Genomic DNA, 18,598 nt, shown 5'->3' with positions numbered 1-18,598 from the left:
CTATCTAATGAAACAAGGGAAAACAAAAGCATTCATTTAAATAGAAGTAAATAATGCATAAGCCTTGAAGTTTTGCAAAGGTTTTTTGGAATCGTAGTTGGTTTTTGTTTTAACACAGTTACAGTTTTGAAGGGATACACAGAACAGACATCACGAGAGTTTCACAAGTTTGGTTGAACTTCAAACGAAGTTATAAGGGTCAGTCCCATACCAGCCATCTGGCAGAGCACCCTGCTTCTGGGAGCAGCTCAGTGATTTATCTGCACTCACAGCTCATGCAGGGCTACAACCAGAGAAGGAGATATGAACAAGGCTGACAAATTCCTGGCACATGATTGGTAAAGGGCACTACCTTGGCAATTGTGTTGAAATAAATTATCAATGTCAAAACAGTCAGCTCTAATTTCCTAAAAACTTCTTTGAAGATTACATTTTGAATTTGCAATGGCAGACTGCACATAGCTTGTTTTGAGCACAGTCAGCATAGGAGCAATACATCAACTGAAGCACGGAACTATTTTTTCCTTTAGACATCTGAGTTGTAATATGAATCTGTACATTAGTAATACAATTATAATTATGAACCTTGACAGCTGCATTATCCATTACCACAAACAGAAAACTGATAGACTGAAATTAGAGAGCTACAAATATCCAAAGTTAACTTAAAAGGAAGTGTTTCACACACATACACATCCCTGCTGGCTGTGCAAGTGTGTTTTTGGGGGACAACAAAGCTCGGACTGCACAGGGTGTCTCTGAAGAAGCAGCCTTCTACAATATGGTGTAATATTTACCACTTCAGTTTCAAAGGTTTAATTTCTATGCATGTGCTTAGTGAGCTGACAAATAATCTAGGAGGGGCACTTTCCTGGACAGATTCCTGGATCTGCTTTGTCATGAGATTTTCAGTGTTGCTCCCAACCCAGAATTCTGAACTTTTATGTCCCACTGCAACATCCATACTCAGCAAAAGAAGCAAAAAGAAAGTAATATCTAACAAAAGTAATATCTAACAAAAAGTAATATCTAGAAGTTAGTTACTGCATTAATGTGACAAACGCGCACTCCTCAGCTAAAATGTAGTACATACTGCTTTCAAGAAAAATTTGTAGTAAATTTGGAAAGCTTAAGCAGGTAGAGGACTGGAGGACAATTATATATAGGGAAAAAAATATTACACTGTACAAGAATTCATACTGAGGAGAATTAGTTTGACCATTGTTAAAGCAACAAGATACAACAAACTTGTACTGCAAACTGCAACAAAATTTAACATCCTTAGAAGAGAAGGCCACTATCAACCTGTGTGAATATGCTGGCATTCAGTTCATTTTCTGAATATTCATACCATGCTCTGTTCCTCCTTCATATTCACCTGTCCCATTAAGGGAAAATGTGAATTTTTGAGAACAATAAATAATGACTTTGTTCTAACTTTATTCTAAAGCTCTGAAATATTAAAGCATGTTCTCTGAACTGGTTAACAGCATGACTCAAACTTCAGCTACAAAAGGCCTTAACAACAAATTCCTTATAATACATATTAGAGAAGATAATTACAGCAACCACTTTAAGTTCATCCACTGTCACTACTCATTTGCAGATCACCCACAGCACTGCCATGTGTTCAGAAACAAAACAGGGTATGTAGGCACACAAGCACTGCATGCACACACTCTTAACTGCTCAGTTAGAAACTTGCCATCGTACCTAGAACTGTTTGCTTAAAGGGCCAGTCTTTCAAAGGACTGTTTAGACATATTTTCACATCCTTCACTAGAAAAGATCTGGATTTCCCACTCCCAGCTTTGCAGCGTATTGACTAAGGAAGAACGTGTTACACTTACAGCCCCCTGTCTGCTACTGTTCTGCATCTAAGAGCAGGATACTGAAGCACTTTACACTCCTGGAATAAAAAGGCTGCTTGGTTTATATGATGAGTATAGATCCCTGCTAAGTAGGGGATCCACTTTCTCCATTTTAATGGGCATAAAATAACTGGGAGGGTGAGATGTTTGCTACATGCATCTTCTTGCCCTAATGAATACTGCCCCCTCTACTTTCAGAAACAGAAACCTGAACTGTCTCCTTGTACAACACTGAAACTGCATTGTTATGGAAGTAGTATCAATATATCAGTTCCAAAATGTGAAATAAGTTTTGGAATTGCATTCCTGAAGACTAAGTTTTATTATATTTTTTTTAAAACCCCAAAAACTGGACCCAGCAATCACCCAGGTTTGAAATTCAATCCAGATTTTTCAGCTGCAGTCGGAAAGGACAATAAAATTCCACCACAAGGGGACATCTGGCATTTATAAGATCCAGATCTTACATATGAATGTAACAGAAAGCCCTCATTTCTGCGTCTCAAAAGAAGAACCAAAACAAGCCAGCAATACCTCAACAGTAGATGTTTTAAGAGACAGGAAGGCCTCCAAATCTACACCTTAAATGAGAGCTCAATAAATAAACCTCAGAGTAAAAGTCAGTGAATTGAAGGTTTCAAGAAATTAAACAATATGTTGACCCTTCTCCTTTTAACTCACCATAAGGTACAGCTGGAGAGGCATAAAAACAAAATGCAGATTCATTAAAGAAGGTCAGCAATTAGAAAGATCTCTTCCAGCCTCCAGGTCCTCATGCTTAGGAGCAAAGCTGAGCGAGGAGAGGTAGTATCTGGCCACAGAGGATCTTACCAGGATTAGTAAAAAGCCAGACAAGCCCATGAGTCCATGAGACACACATCCAGTCATGCTGAGGAAGGCAGATGATGCCATAATGAGGCTGTCGAGATACCTCTAAAAAGCCATGTGAAGGAGCCAGCGTGTCCCTCCCATGGTTAAAAAAATGAGCACTCACAGGGCTTTGTCAAAATTCCACAGCTACCTTCAAATTAATGAAACATTTAACCCATTCTTGCCAATCACTGTTATAACATCTCCACAGTCTTCAAGATGATGTGAACATTGTAATAATGGGGGGAAGGTAACTCAAAAGATATACTCAAAAGGGTAGAAAATTATCTCTTAGGAGAAACGAGAGAAGCCAGCAGATTTATTTTCTAGAATAACTTAATCCTCTTTATGGTGACATTTTATAAAGTTTTTTAAAAAATAGCTTTCACCATCATTGGAATAAAAATACTTATCTCACATTAATCCAAAACTATGATGAATAACTTTATAACACAATAACCAGGTATCTGAATTGATTCTTAAACTTGAAACCACTAAGTGGATTTGTGTCAGTCTGTTTCAGAGACTTACATACCCACTATGGCACAACAGAAAACCAGGAAGAGAAGCATTTTGCTTTTAAGGGTTGTTAATTCAACACAGCATTAGCAAATTTGTGTTTCTCATTCCTCACTGAATACAGACATTGTAAACTTGTTTTTTCCCCCTACATTATTACTGCAGGAAATTATTTTAAAATAAGAAAATGAAAAGAAGTACACTCTAAAGCTTTGAAGTTCTAGGGAGGCATCATTTGCATGAGCACTAACTACCACATTATTACACCCTAGTATATTATCATCCCTGTGAAATTATTCAGCAGACACTGAGTAAGAGTACAGCACACTTCATGGTAAAATACTTATTTTTAACACTTTGTGAATAAAAATGTAAGTTTAAATAGTATCAGACTCAATATACCTGACCTTTACACAAGGCTTTAAAATGCAGATTGTACAGCCAAGTTTATAAAATTATATACATTTATACACACTCAGCAAAGTGACAGCACAATCCTAAATTAAGTTCTAAAAATACTGTAAGCTCTATACAGTACCTTCTACATTGTTTGAAAATTAAGTAAGACTAATTCAAATATTCTTTGAATCACACACAACTTGTCAATACCAGAAGCTTGGTTTGGGGGTTCCTTCATAGATTTTGTAGAGTTTTTGTTCAGTTTTGAATCTTTCTTTGCTGGGAAGGCTTAGGGAGCTTTGTTTAATTTTGTTTTAGGTTTTACTTCTTCTAGAAAGAACTTAATAAAACTGGAGAGAAAAACCTATCATCATTACTCAGTTCTCAATCGCCTCAAAAAAAATCAACAGAACCTTTACTTAAATCTTTAAATGTAATTTTTTTGAGATTAAATTTTACAACCAAGAGGAAATACTCATTCTTCGCTTAAGATGACAACTAACACTGACCTTTACCAGGTTCAGGTCCATCTAGTCAAATGCGTTTCCTGGATTCCAGATCCTGCTTTCTGGAGATTACAAATGCTTGCCTACACAAAGGCAACCAACGTTGAATTAGCAATTCCTGATTGCCAAAATGAGTTGGGAGCCACCAGTTACTATTGCCACACCATGGTTCAGTACATCCCAATGACAGAGTCAGGAGGCACACTATCACTGTCTTGAAATCTTGAAGCACAACATATTTCAGCTTAACTGAAACAAGTACCTTATAAAGTTGGCTCTTTTCCCCCTCTGCCAGATGCTAAAAAATAAGTATATTCTAGACCAATCAAGTGTTCACATACTAGAGGAAAAGAGCAGCTCTTGATGCTCTCCTTTGTTACTATACTAGACTCTCAAGCCTCACTGCTCACACACTCATTTCGGACAACCAGCAACTACAGCCAAGTATACTCACCACAGGAATACTGAAATACTAATTCAGAACTGCTGCAGAACACCTGTGGTTTCTGTTCAGTCGTTTGGATGCAGGAAAGCTAACAAACAGGACATGTGGCAATCTGCCATGGACTGGTTAGAGCAGACAGGTTTGGAAATACACCTTAGCTAACAATAACCAAGCAAGAAACCATCATGTGTCCAGTAGCTACCTACTGCTCCTTGAGAAATTTGGGTATTTTGCCAATCCACTCAAGGCCAGGCCAAGGTATGCAGTGGAAAGCCAGAAGAAAAGGAAGAGGAGCAAAAATGAAAGCTGCAAAAGCCAAAGAGATCAGAGATTAGTAAACAGTGCTCGCTCACACCACCACTCCATCAGGGTTGTAGCCTGGCACACCTACCTATTTTACTGAGGCCTGCTTTGCCTATTTGAAAGGTGAAACAGCCAACTGACTAGTCATTATCTTTACAGGTGCTAAGGAAAGTACCCTAAAGGCAATTCAGCAGCACTGAAGTATATACCAGTACACTAAAAGTGACATGCTAATTGCAAGCACCAGTGACAACAGAACACCATGACTTTGATCTCCTGTCATTTGTAGACACTAAAATTTGTGCTTCTACATCTAATTTAATTTTCTGTAACTAAAACAAGCCAGGTCAGGCATCTTTATTGAGTTACTGCTCTTCATATTTATTTAGAAGGAAAACTACATGGCTCTACACAAAACCAGCTGACAGCAAACCTAGCAACATCTCCATAAAAGCTTGAGATGGCATTTCAGTACAAGTCGTTCACGTCAGGAGAGTGCCATTCAGTAGTATACTGCAAGCTTCTGTGACTAGCTTAAATTAAATGACAAACATTGCCTGAGGAATGGATTGCCTTACAAAGAGGCATAGAAAATAAGGGCATGTTAATATTTAACTAGAATTTTTTTACATAACCAGTGATTGTCATGAATACTTTAGAGATCTTTGAGTGCTACAAACTCGGATGTATATGTGCCCACTCTTACGTGCATCTTTCAACAAATATGAATCAAGATTTACCAAGCACACCACTGTGGTTTTTATCCTCTGATTACTGCTGCTGGCTCAGCAAAGCAAAGTGCATACAAAAGTGCATACTACAAAAGTTGTCAAGGAGAGCCTAAGGTATTTAAACCTGAAAAGGACTGGATTGCCTTCAGCATGATGTATAGCAAACAAGATGCCTCAGTCTACAAAAATTGGTTTATTAACCTCAGGTTAGATAAGTGAAACTGTTATAAATAACTATGGAGTTGTTAGCCTTTGCTACCATGTATTGGCTTTTGTAAATTATTAACGATTTTGATATAGTACAGTTTGTAATCACATTTAACTGCTTTTGATATAGTATAATTTGTCAGCTTTTTGTGGCCAATGCTCTGGCCCCTATGTAGCTTGTATTCTCAGAACATCATTTATAGATCATATTTTAGTTTGTGAACAGTATGATAAACATATTATAGTTTCAGCTTTCACAAAATTTAACTTTTACAGAAGTAGCTGCAGAAGTTCCCTACAGAAGTAGTGAGATAATAACTAAGGCTTCTATTTTTGTAACTAAGTGACAATAATGAGAATAATTCAGATATATTTGTAAAATAGCTAATGTTGATTGAAAGTACTTGTGGAAATAACTAAAGCTGTCTGCATAGTCAGGTAATATTCAAGGAATGGATGTGAAAAGGACTCCTGCCCCTGACCCCTTGACTATTGATAACTGTTGCCTGCTGAAAACATGAAATGGGGGCCATGGTGAGGAAGTGACACATGACTCTCCAAAAGACAATACACATAACTGCTTGTACTCTAAAAAGCAAGTCAAGGGTTGAACCAAGCTAAAGAATTCCCAGAACACGTAAATGAGTTCAAAGAAATGTTTGAATATGTGTAATTTTTATGAATATGTATTTGACCAATGCAATGGGAAAGGCATATAAGAAGAGTTGTTACAATTACCAAGTATGCCTCTAGCTATGGCTATGCACCCAGCAATGTCTACTGTCCCTTTTGGCTCTTATTAAACCTTTAAAATAACTTTTAAAGAGCGAGGCTCATTTCTCACAGAAAGCTTTCCAAAACTAACTGTAATTCATGGGCACTTTACTCCTTTAGACAATCAATCCTAAATCCATCGATTTATATTCCTGATAAGGCAAGCATGTATTCTAATACTGTTGTTGTCAATGAACAACAAAAACTAATTACTGTTTTTCTCTCATGCCGCCATGTTATAACACAGTAAACATATGCAAAAAGTTGGAAACATTTACAGATTTACATGAAACAGTACTGGGACACAATATGCAGTATGTTTGCCTAAAACATTCTCAGCCTCCTACCATAAAACTTATGGGCTTCCAGAAACACAGGCTATTTTCTTGAGGTTTGTCTTCCAGAAGTTCCTGCAAGTGGTGTTTTGAATCCACGCTGGACCAAACATACATATCCCAGTACTACAAGGAAATTATACAGCTTATTCCTTAATCTTCATGTGGAAAAAATAAACTACTTCAAATGTTTCTTCTTCCAGTTTTACTGTTAAGGAAAGCACTGATTGATTACCTAAGTTCTGTACCATTTCCAAAGTACAATTTAGAAGCTTCCATCTTACACCCATCTCTTCAACACACACACACACACTTATTCTATTTCAGAACAAGAAGTCTAATCTACCCAGGGATGCTCCCTACTGAAACTGTTTTATACTTTTCATTAGTAAAAATCATAAGGAAAAATGAGAAGGGAAAAGATAACCACGATATACAATATGAATAAGGGAAGCACACATGGAATTTCTACACTGTCCTCATTGTTTTAAATGAAAAAAAAATTAGATCTGTCTTTTTGACTGTACAATCAAGCATGAATCTTTAAAAACATTCAAATGCAACCTCAAGTTTTACTACTACAGAGGAATAATAGCTTCAATTTAGAACATATGATTTTACATGCAACACTATGACTGTCCTGCTTTCATTCTTCCTTTACATTTCTATCTGCCTATTTAATATATGCAAGTAGGTGGTACTACGTGTGCCACAAAAAATTTTGTCAACTGATATGGAAATTAATCTCTGGGTTACAGCTTGAGAGACTACTGACCTCTTCCAGCTTCCTGTAAAAAACTCCCTGCAATCCACCTCTCTCCTCTTAGTGGGCTATTAACTGAAAGGTTAATGCCCTTGGGCACTTGGCCTCTGTGTGGGCACAGGGCCCAAGACCATCAGAAACCCTGGAAGATTTACCGGATCACTGCATCCAGGTCATACACCCCTACAGCACAATATCCCACTTTAAGCTATCCTACCCTTCTTTAACCACTTGCTACCTTCTAGTATACAGCTTCCTGTGCATGCAAAAGCCTCACCTGACAGCAGAAGCCCCACAAGCAAGTACACGCTCAAGTGAGCACTTCACAGCAAGCTCTGACCAAACAGGAGAGCCCTCTCACATCACTCTACAGGGGAAACAGTAGCAACAGAAAAGGAGAACATGACAGTAGTTGGAAATACAAGCCTAATAGCTGATCAGTTAAGAGATGACAAAAAAATCTTGTTTCCAATATAGAAGTCTGAGATGTCAAAACACAGGGAAGAATGCAAGGTAAGCAATCACTATGCCATTGCTCCCCCATTCTATTCTCATACACAAAAACCTATTTTTTTGTTTAAGCATAAGCATACTCTTGTTTTTCCAGCATCCCCAAAACCCAGGAAGACTATTTCAGGACCATTTCAGTCATTAAAAGCAATTCAAATTTTCTCCACACTCCTCTTTACACTTAAGAAGCACTTTTAGACTCCTGAAGAAGTTAAACTAAATACTTGGAGCTGGCTGGCTGGCTCAGTGGGACATAGCAGCTTCTCTAAGAAGCCACCCCTGTATCCCCTGCCACACATACCCAGTGTAGTGTTCTACTGCCTATCCATGCACTTGCTCCTCTACCACCAACAGCCATTCACATTTCATCAACATTTTCCTACGGCTACAGAAAAAAAACCATGCATGCTACTGGAGAATTATAGGGAACACATGCCAGAAGAGCAAAGGAGCACATAGGACAGTGAGCACAACTATACACCTCTACTTTAAAACCACACAAAAAGAGATGTTCTAACTAAGATGGTATATAGAACTTCTGGAAAAGGAAGTCTCTGTAAAGGTAAGGTCACTTAAGCCATTCAAATGACTCTGAACATTTCCAGCAGCACTCGAACACTGAGTTTATAGCATGATGACTAAAGTTTGAAGTTACTAAAGAGGCTTTAGTCTTGTTTCCACAGTATCTTGCTGCAATTGAACTGGCAGATAAGTATTTAAGATTAAAAAATTCTTAATAATGAGAAAAATTGATAGTGTGATTTTAATAGTCCTGCATATATTTAAATGGATGTGCAGTTTTTATTTGCTTTCATAAACATTTCCTTTGCTATTCTACATCCAATTTCTAAGATAGATTTCAAATTCTTCTCTTCGTTGGGATGCAAACATTTTAGAAACACAAATAAAAGCCAATTGAAACTGGAAAAAAAAGACAATCACCCATAATGCAATTAGGCATTTATCTATACATTAATATAACAAGCTTTCACAAATTCGTAAAAAAACAAAACCAGGGTTTAGACAGGGTTTAATGTTTAAAATTCATTGCAATAAATTTATTCTAGGAGAAGCACAAAAACTGCAGCAGCATTACCAAACTCATTGCCCCAGGTTAACAAATATGTTATACAACCAAGTATACAAGGGCAGTCAGACTCACCTTCCCTCATTGATTTTTGCTTTGTCCCCATGGCAAGTGAAGTTCTCGATGTAACCCAGGCTGCAGTTTATCCGTGTCCAGTCGGGCTGGCACACAGCAATGAAGTGCGGGCGCAGCCTACCTATGGAGTACTTGGCAATGTCTGTCAACGACTGGCTAGCAGCTGCCCCAAAAATGAAGGTCCCAATGCCTTTGTAAATAGTGGCTATGTAGTTATTTCTGACAAACGAATTTGAGTGCAAATTATTATAAAAGACCGAGAGAGTCTCTCCTACGATTATCTGAAAAAGAAATAAGGAGAAAAAGTTAATGATAATAACATTAAAAGAAAAGTATTATGCTATTTTTGTTAATACTCATACATACGGTTTCAGAAACTATTTTTTTTTACAAACATTAAGCTGCAAATCTAAGTTTTCCAAGAGTTAGCAGTAACCATGTCCAAACATTATAAACACTTTCACACAGAAGAGAAACACCTTTTTACTTTACCCCACCTCATGTTGAACTTAATAATATTATTTTCAGAATACTTATTAAAACAAAGCTTTGTCAGAATAACAATTAACCATATTGCTTGGTATGGCCCTAATTAGAAACATTTTCTCCTGCGTAACTTCATTTTACATTGAGTCTTCTTCAACTAACTTGTAGTGAGTATAATTTTTCAAAGCTTGTTAGGTTTTTCATGAAACCAGAAACTGTTCTGAAGGGTTGAGACTCTATATCCAGATCTGACAGGCCAGATGTTTCAACCAAGAAATTTCCTATTCCTCATTAAATTAAATCCTTTGGAGAGAAAAGAAAACTAATGAGGGAAGGGAAAGACAGGTCTTACTGAGGCAAGATTTTTCATCCTACATGTCCAAGATACATGTATCAAGTGCTGGCAGAAAAGCAGATCTAATTTTGTTTTCTTGCAACTTCCATCTTTTGCAGAAAGTAAGTTTTTCCTTCTGCCAGATACAGAACTTCAGATAATTTGGATATTGAACCAGTTGGTCCCATTCTGTACAGAAAGAATCAATTAATACAGATTGTCAGGTATGTGGACGACTGGATGTATACATGTAAAGTTACCTTGAAAAATCATGTAAAAACTAAAATTATAGCTCTGTCTATCACTTGAGATGCTGGGTCCTGGATCCCAGCAAAGCAGAGCTGTGGTGAATGAAGCCATTACTTGGACACTGCCATCCAGGCACATGGAGCGACAGCTTGTCAGAGGCTCTGCACATGAAGGCAAACAGACAATACTGCCAGATGGGTGACAATGAGGCTTTACACCCTCCACCACACCCAAACACGGGCTGAAGCAGAGAAATACCAGAACATGGACTAAAGCTGAGAAAGTTTTCAGTAAAGTACATAGACACCTAATCCAGAAAGTAACCTCTTAAGTAAGATGACTGAGCACAAACAGCCATGACAGATAAATAATGAATCCCTTTCAAATAACACTGCTGCAAAACCTGCAAGAAGGTCACTTATCTCAGGTACCAAAAAATTAGTTGATGTCAGCGCAACTACTACACTGGACAGACATCAAAGAATATTCATCTTCAATAATCTGACTAAGCATTGAGTAAAGGACACCAATATTTGCTTTTACCATCTGACTATGAAGCAATCTTGACAGAAAAGCCTGATTTCACAATTTAAAGATATCCCCTGATGTTATAAAAGAAACTTAGTTAGCTAAATATTCATACGGGCTCAAATGGAGATTGGATTAATCCAAAGGGAATACATCCATTTAAAAACTATATGTAGTGGAGTCTTTTCTGACTCAGGAAGCCCCTGAGCTGCAAATGGCTGGTAGCCAAGTACTGAGGGCAATACATCAATCTTCCCATGCTCTATTCTATTCTTCCTCACTCAGCTGTTTTAGCTGCTCTAGAAATGAAATAAGCTATATGGGCTTCAGTTGTGACCAAGCACTGATGCTCTCAGATAATATTGACTACCCAATGGTAGTAACAGGGTGAAAAAAAAAAGTCTTATCCTAAAAGAGGGGATCTTTAGCATAAGCCACTTGCCAGTTAACAAAACACACAAACCCTCCCTCCACCCAAAATTTCATCTGCTTCAGAAGCATTTCTGTAAGTTTTTGAAGCAGCTTTTCCAAGAAGAGGGAAACCAGGCAAGTCACAGCTTCAATTCTCAGAACATACTTCTACACTTGCAAAAAAAATTCCAACCAAAAGCAAATATGAGTTGAAAGTTGACCTTTATGCTGGAACCTTGATAAAAATCCATGCAGTCCCTATGCAAGGCAGAGTTTGATTATCATAACATCCCTCCTGATTGAAACCCATTAGCCCAGAGAAACAGCTGGTCAATACTGAGGATTACCTTTAGCTGTGCCTTTTCATTTTTGGCTCCTAAATATACTTGAATAAATATTTATACACCTAAAAACCTTATTTGGCATAAGGAAGTTGTAACTCTGTTCAAAGTGTGGCTCTGATGAGTTTGGATGCCACCCAACAGAACCATCAGAGGAGACTGAATCTTTTTAGCACATCTGGACAGGGATCTTGAGGCCCCTGTGGGAAGGGCCATTGTAGGAACTGCAGCACAGCCCCATCAGACCTAGGACATGAAATGGGTTACTGAAGAGGCCCAACTGCCCCCTCTGCTCATGAGGACACGTCCCAGCTATTTTTTGCCCCAGCACTGGTATTCTTCCAAGAGCCATTTGCACTCCATGTAGTCAAGGAAAGTTGCTGTTTTCTGCCAGGCTAAGGAATTTCACCAGCTGATCCTGGCTCAGACAAGCCACAAGAGGTGGCAACAGACAGGGTAATAGCAGGACCTCAACTTTTGTCCATACATAGTAAGATATTAGGTTAGCTCAGCTGACAGCATGTAATTAAATATTAGCGATACAGAGTCCCTATATGCTTGAGACAGTTCAGCTGACCTAGGAGCTGTGGTCAGAGAGAGACCCCAAATTGGTAGTCACAGAGACAATCTGTCCAGCTCACTGATCTGGTGTGAAGAGAAGGAAAGAAGAAAAGTACCCTGTTTTCAGCCAGGTTAGGTGCAGTATGAAAGCAAGCCCCTGCAGTAATTTAAATGCAAATGGGCCCACAGTTTTATCCTGATCTTCAGGGAAACATCCAGGGGAAAACTCACCTACTTATTCTTTTTATTCTATTCATGCTTTCGATAACATCTGACTGGAAGCCATAATCTTTCTTTTAAATAGGCTAGTATCTGTTGTTACACTTCCACACACAGAAGTACTCCCAAAGATTTTGTGGCAGATAAAAAATACTGACTTAATTGGTCATGCACAATGATATTCTGAAACTAGCAGGTCCTGAAATAAAAAGAATTGTGACAGTCACAACACATTAGTGTTATTTTCAACAAATATGGTAAAAAATTTTTATCTCTCAGATTATAGAATTAAGCCACCATAGTCCTAAGGTACTATTTTTCTGTTCTATAATTCTAGCTGTTTGACTTCAATTAAAGAAAACCCTTTAGTTAATCTTGCCAGACCACCATTTCTACTGCTTTAGCACCTGGCCTAAGGACATTATTTTAGGGTTGAGAAATCTTACAGATTAGTTTTGTAAACCTGTATTAACAGATTACCCCTCCTCCCTCTTCCCCACCCCCACTGAAATAAAAAGCAAGGAAGAAAAGTTTAACTTACAACAATTACACTGAAAGGAATAATTATTCCCGCTAACAATTTATAAGAAATGGTGTCCTCTTTGTATGGATACCGGATGGATTCATCACTACAGAAAACGCCTCTCTGGAAAGGGGTACGTCGTGAACTGAGAATTGCAAAAGGCAAGCCAGCTGGCAAAAAGGAATACAAAATACATTACAAAACCAAAACAAACTGGCGATGATCACACCCCCACATTTCCGAAGAGAAGTGCATGAAGAGGAATGGGCATGCAGGAAGTTAGAAGGTTATGCACTTCTCTTGGCCAATGACTACTGCCTTGACTTTGTAGCTTCCAGGAAGGATTGCTGAATGAAGGAGAGCAAGGCAGGATTCCTCTCATCCTCATGTTTGTGGCACTTCAAATGCAGAAGAATGCCAAAACCAAGACTGAGTAAATAGCTCAGTGACAACCACTGAGGTGCTCAATCTCCTGCTACTGGCACAATTATCAAATTTTTCGTTATATTCCAGTGAGCAACAGTTGCCCCTGTACACCTTCTCTGGACAGCTTTACAAGTCAGAAGAGCATGAATTGCATTTCACGAAAGCAGAAAAGGAGGTGCTTTCAAGGGAGCGCAAGTGCAGAGGGAATACTTGGGAATATGGAGAAAAGGAAATTACACATGCACATGATTCCCTCACTTCCCCACACACTGGATGTCTTCCTAGAATGACCTCCAGCCTCAAGCCATGGAGATTTTATTCCCACCTCTTCCACCAAAGAGGATGCCTTTGGCTTAATCTAATACCTACAGGACACAATACTAAGCTGCACAATGCTGCATGCTATTGCATGTCAAGGTACCCACAACACAAACCAAAATTAGTCATTCGAACAGCAAAGGTTTTTTCAAAAAATTCAAAATAGGATACAAATTACCATAAACTGATAGAATCCCATATCTAAATCCTTTCCTCCAACTGATAGAATCCCATTTCTAAATCCATTCCTCCATCCTTAACACATATAAAACATCTGCACAATCTGCTTGTGTACAGGGATGAATACTCTTGGAAAGAAAAGGCTGTATGTAAAACAAGAGCTGGAGGACCACAAAGAATGTTTAACAAAACAAACAAACAAACAAGAAAAATGCACCAAAAAAACAAAAAACCCCAACAAACAAACAAACAAACAAAACAAATAAACAAAAAAACACACAAAAAAACAACCCACCAAAACCAAAAAAACTTTAGCTTAGGCATGTGGAGCCCAGTAGCATAACCCTTGACTTTATGCTCAAAATTCAGTCGTGTTGCACATAAAATGCATACCACTTTAAAGTTACACAACAGAAGTTATCTGGAAGAGACACTCCCATCCAACGTTAAGGGATCAGAAAGATAAAAACAGCCCCCATCCTTCCATCCCAGCAGAAATAAATGTTGTTGAAGTCACAGTTCTCTCCTCAAGACCTCTGGGCCAAGGCATGTGTAAATAAAACTAAAGATGTAAAGAGCAGGAGAAAAAGTGAGCAAAAGGAGATGCCAAGCGTCAAGAAAACTGTTAGGCAAGAGACCTAGGATCCTTTCCAATCCTCTTCCCTCTTTCCCTCCAGCCATGAAGTCCTCCAAACTAAGCCTGACTCCTGGGACCATCACAAGTGATATAACTGGGATTTTACAAACAATTTACTATTGGTTTTGTTCTGCACACCAAAAAGTGCTTAAAAGAATACTTCAGTTTGAAAACAAAAGAACAAATAACAAAATAATGGCTCAAAATGTGAAAATTTCCCTGAAGTGAACTCTGGTGAATGACACAACCTTATTACTTGATCAGGCAGTTATATATAGGTCTATCATGTGGGCCCTTGCATTCCAGCTCAGCCTGTTGCAGAGAACCAGGTACCCTCTGTACTGCTGCTGTCATTAAACCAATAGCATGCAAAACCTCCCCTCCAAAAGTGGTAGAAAAAGACCCCTATCATTGTCAAGAGGGGTTGTTTCCAATTCCATGCCAGCGGGACTACAACTGACACAGCTCTGGAAGCCATCCAAGCACACCAACAAAGCAGGAGGACAGCAGGATGGGCCAAGAGCCAAGCCAGAGCCTCACCAAAACACTGCACCATTCAGCTACCAGCCAGTACAAAGCCTGGGAGCTGGACTCTGCAGTACAGCGCAAAAACACAGCCTTTCCTAATAGGAAAATATTCCTCTCCCTTTCTCTTAACAGGAAGAATGTCAGGGTTTTGAAAAACACTGCACATTATTTTTTCCCTCCCCTTGTGTTGGTATTGTGACATATGTCACGACACACCATCAGTTGTTTAGTATTTAGCTGACTTGGGTCACGGTTGAGGCAGAAGCACGTGCAGCCATGGTGAGGAAAGGTGACTCGTCAACATAAGGCTGTGGTGTTTCCAACACCATTTATCCTACAAACTAGGTATGGAATGAAAATTTCATCATTTGCCCTGCACACATACTAACACCAACATTCCAGACTGAGTATGTGAGAAAAATTTATTGTTTGGACCTCCGAATATAGAGAATTAGGCATATACAGATAAAAGTTTCTCAATTATTTACATGGTTACTTCTTTAGAGTTGGTAGTTCTGATTATCATGGTAAAGCAGTTGTTCACAAAATTAAGTTCAACCCAAAAAAACCTTATCACAGCTTCAGCACACTGCCACAAACACCTGTGGTTACAGTTAGATAGTGTCACTGACATTGAATCACTAGTTCTGCATCACCCATTTTAAAGACCTGCTCTGTGAATAATGGTGTCATGGCACCTTACTCCTCACTTCCTCTAACCCGCACCTGGATGTTTTGGCTTCTCAAGGTGAGAGACTGGAAATTTTCAGGATGATGGGGTTATTCAGGGGGAGCTTTTTTTAATGTAATTTCCATCTACTAAATCAGAAATAAAAAGGTGTGTGGAACAGAAATGAAGTCCCTCATGCAGTGAGGATCTGTGTTCTTCCACGCTGAGTGAAGCTGCTTGAAATGTGCGTGCTCATTCTTCAGTAATATTGAGATTATGATGTAACTAGCCTGTAACTGCACCTTCCTGTATCCAGATCATGGAAACAAAATACCAAACCACTCCAAGTTTGTTTTTGTTTTATAAGCAAGTATGAACAGCTAAAATAAAATTGTCTCCTCTTTCGTAATTTCTTTCCACCTCCTTTACTTTGAGTCTTAAAAGTTCTGGGTATCTATGTGGCAGCCATTAAGAAACCATTAATTGGATGAGCTATGCACTGAAAAATATAGTAAACATAACAAGTTTTCAGTTTCCCCCAGCTGCACAACAGATCCAAGAAGTAATTCCACTAGTCATTTATCTTATTGCTGTTCTCAGCACCTTTCAGTGTTAAAAGGATACATGCTCCATGAAAGCTTGAGAGAAAAGTTTTAATTTCTAAAAAACAGATTACAGTATAACTGATCAGATTAACTTAACACTGTTAAACTGTAAACTGAAGTCACAGAATTACAAAATCTGTAATTTACCTCTGGCTCAATTCACGGCAGTCATTAGCCTGAAAAACCATGCTAGTAGGGGCTTTTGATATCTTTTCGGTTAAAGTATTCTCCAATGTCAATACCTAATCCCTCAGAACACGCTCCATGGAGCAGGTTTAATTTACTTCTTTTTAACATGCATGGATTGACTTCACTATTATTAACTGGTGGGAGAGAGCAGAAAAGTAGGAGTCAAACCAGAGGGGCATCAAGTGTTTCTGGCATGTGAAGCCAGTAAGAGAACCTCACAATACTGAGGGTTCTGTTCTGTTTTAAATAAATCAGCAAAGTATGCTTTTGTGGGTTTTCAAGGTGTTTTCATTTCTAAAATCAAATCAAAATTATTTCAAATATATAGCTTAAGTATTTTCTGCAATGGAAGCTTCCCTTTGAGACAATAAAGGGACAGGAAAAAATAGTTTAGCTTTTTCATTACTGCAAGTAGAACAAGCAAGCAGAAGAACGGTCATTAAGTGATAAAGAGGCAAAGTTTCTCACTGTACCAAGAAAAACAGTAGAGTTTCCCTACAGCTGGGATAGACATGTTGCTTTTTCACCCTGACAGATATCATAATTTCAGAAGACAGGGATAAGTTTTTGCATCATGACGGCAGTTTCCTAAGCATGGAAGCTCCTGGCACAGGTGGGCAGGATACGACTGAAGATACCAAATGATACTTGTCTTTATCTTTACCACCATCACTAGTGTCAATGTCTTTAACTTCACAGATACAACTGAGGAAAAAATGTTTACTGTAGTGTAGGAAGCGCTGTACTTTGACAGCAGATTTATTCACACAAACATCCAAAGCAGTTTCCCAAGAAAAAGTAGCAAAGATTCAACAGCAGATCACTGTGAGAAGAAATCCGACTCATCCGCCACAGGCACCTTGCCACATTCAGTTAAAAGAAAGGTCCCACAATATCCTACAAATATCCATTTGTATCAATCTTCCCTGAAAGCAGTAGAAACTGGGGAGTTTAAGTACTCCTTTTACGTAAGAAGTGGAGACAGCAGAGGAGCAGTAAAGGTTCTCTACTGAATAGTTCTCATATGACAATTCCAAAAAGCTTCCCTGATGTACACCTCATCTTCTAAGCTAGCTGTAATACAGTGAAGAAATTGCCTAAAGGGACAATGACAACATGTATGTGAGGAAGAATTATACAGCTGGGAAGAGGTTACCTGTAGGGTAATCTCAAGGATAAAGCAAACAAGCTGGTGTTATGCAGTGCATATGCATTCCTAATGAATAACTAGCAGATGTACTGCTGACAGAGCTGGCAATTCCTTGATACAGTGGAAAATCAAGGCCAGCCAGTTCTGCCTGCAAAACAACCCTTAAAGACTGAGGCAAGCGAACATATGGAGATTTGTGCAGTAATGAGTCCAGAGTCATGCATTTGGAGGTTAAACAACTCTGTTGACTTGGGAGCTCGTCAGTTCAAACTAGGAGGGGGAAAATAACGTAGTTCTTGTGGTAGTCGTACATCAGTATAATAGCATGACCATTAGACAAATCTTTTCAAAGGCATTAACACTTCTAAGCCATTTGACAAGAAATTTCCTCTGAAACAGTACTCAGTCAGAATTGGCAAATGCATTTATGCATTTGGTTTTAATTCATCTGTCTGAAGTGCAGAGAGAGAAGGACTGCTAGGATACAACCCTCATCTCAAAAACGAGAGTTGGGTTTTGCCCAGTTCAACAGGGTCTAAGGGCTGTAAATCAGCCAAGTGCATACACAGTAGATATTAGAAAAAAGAGCAATACTGATCCAACAAGCAACCAAGAATTAAGGAACTACAAACACAATCGGTAATAAAGGTATAAGGAGAAATGCAGGTTCTGAAATGTTTCAGTCAGAATACACGGAGTAGAAACACAAGTAGCTCAACTGATAAGACTACGTATTTTAAGCAATTACTGTACCCTTGTCCAAAAGTATGACTCATACAGTATAATGGATTAGATTTCTTCATAAGCTGGAGTGATTTCTGACTGATTATGTTAGTTTTTTTCCCATA

The 18,598-nt window shown here is 38.5% G+C and overlaps 1 protein-coding gene across 2 annotated transcripts in view; it reads right to left on the bottom strand.

Moving 5' to 3' along the window:
• PLPP1 (phospholipid phosphatase 1) overlaps positions 1-18,598 on the bottom strand; it is a 65,281-nt gene that overhangs the window by 23,755 nt on the left and 22,928 nt on the right. Inside the window, exons 2-3 of one of the 2 annotated variants that reach the window (XM_030969098.1) lie at positions 13,066-13,217; positions 9,396-9,676 (exon numbers count right to left, since the gene is read on the bottom strand). In XM_030969098.1, the coding sequence (XP_030824958.1) occupies positions 9,396-9,676; positions 13,066-13,217 (433 nt within the window). The remainder of the gene's footprint in view (positions 1-9,395; positions 9,677-13,065; positions 13,218-18,598) is intronic. The other variant, XM_030969097.1, reaches the window with a different exon arrangement.

The sequence above is a fragment of the Camarhynchus parvulus genome, chromosome Z (assembly GCF_901933205.1).
Source record: "Camarhynchus parvulus chromosome Z, STF_HiC, whole genome shotgun sequence".
NCBI classification, from domain to species: Eukaryota; Metazoa; Chordata; class Aves; order Passeriformes; family Thraupidae; genus Camarhynchus; species Camarhynchus parvulus.
This window is presented reverse-complemented; position numbering and strand designations above follow the sequence as displayed.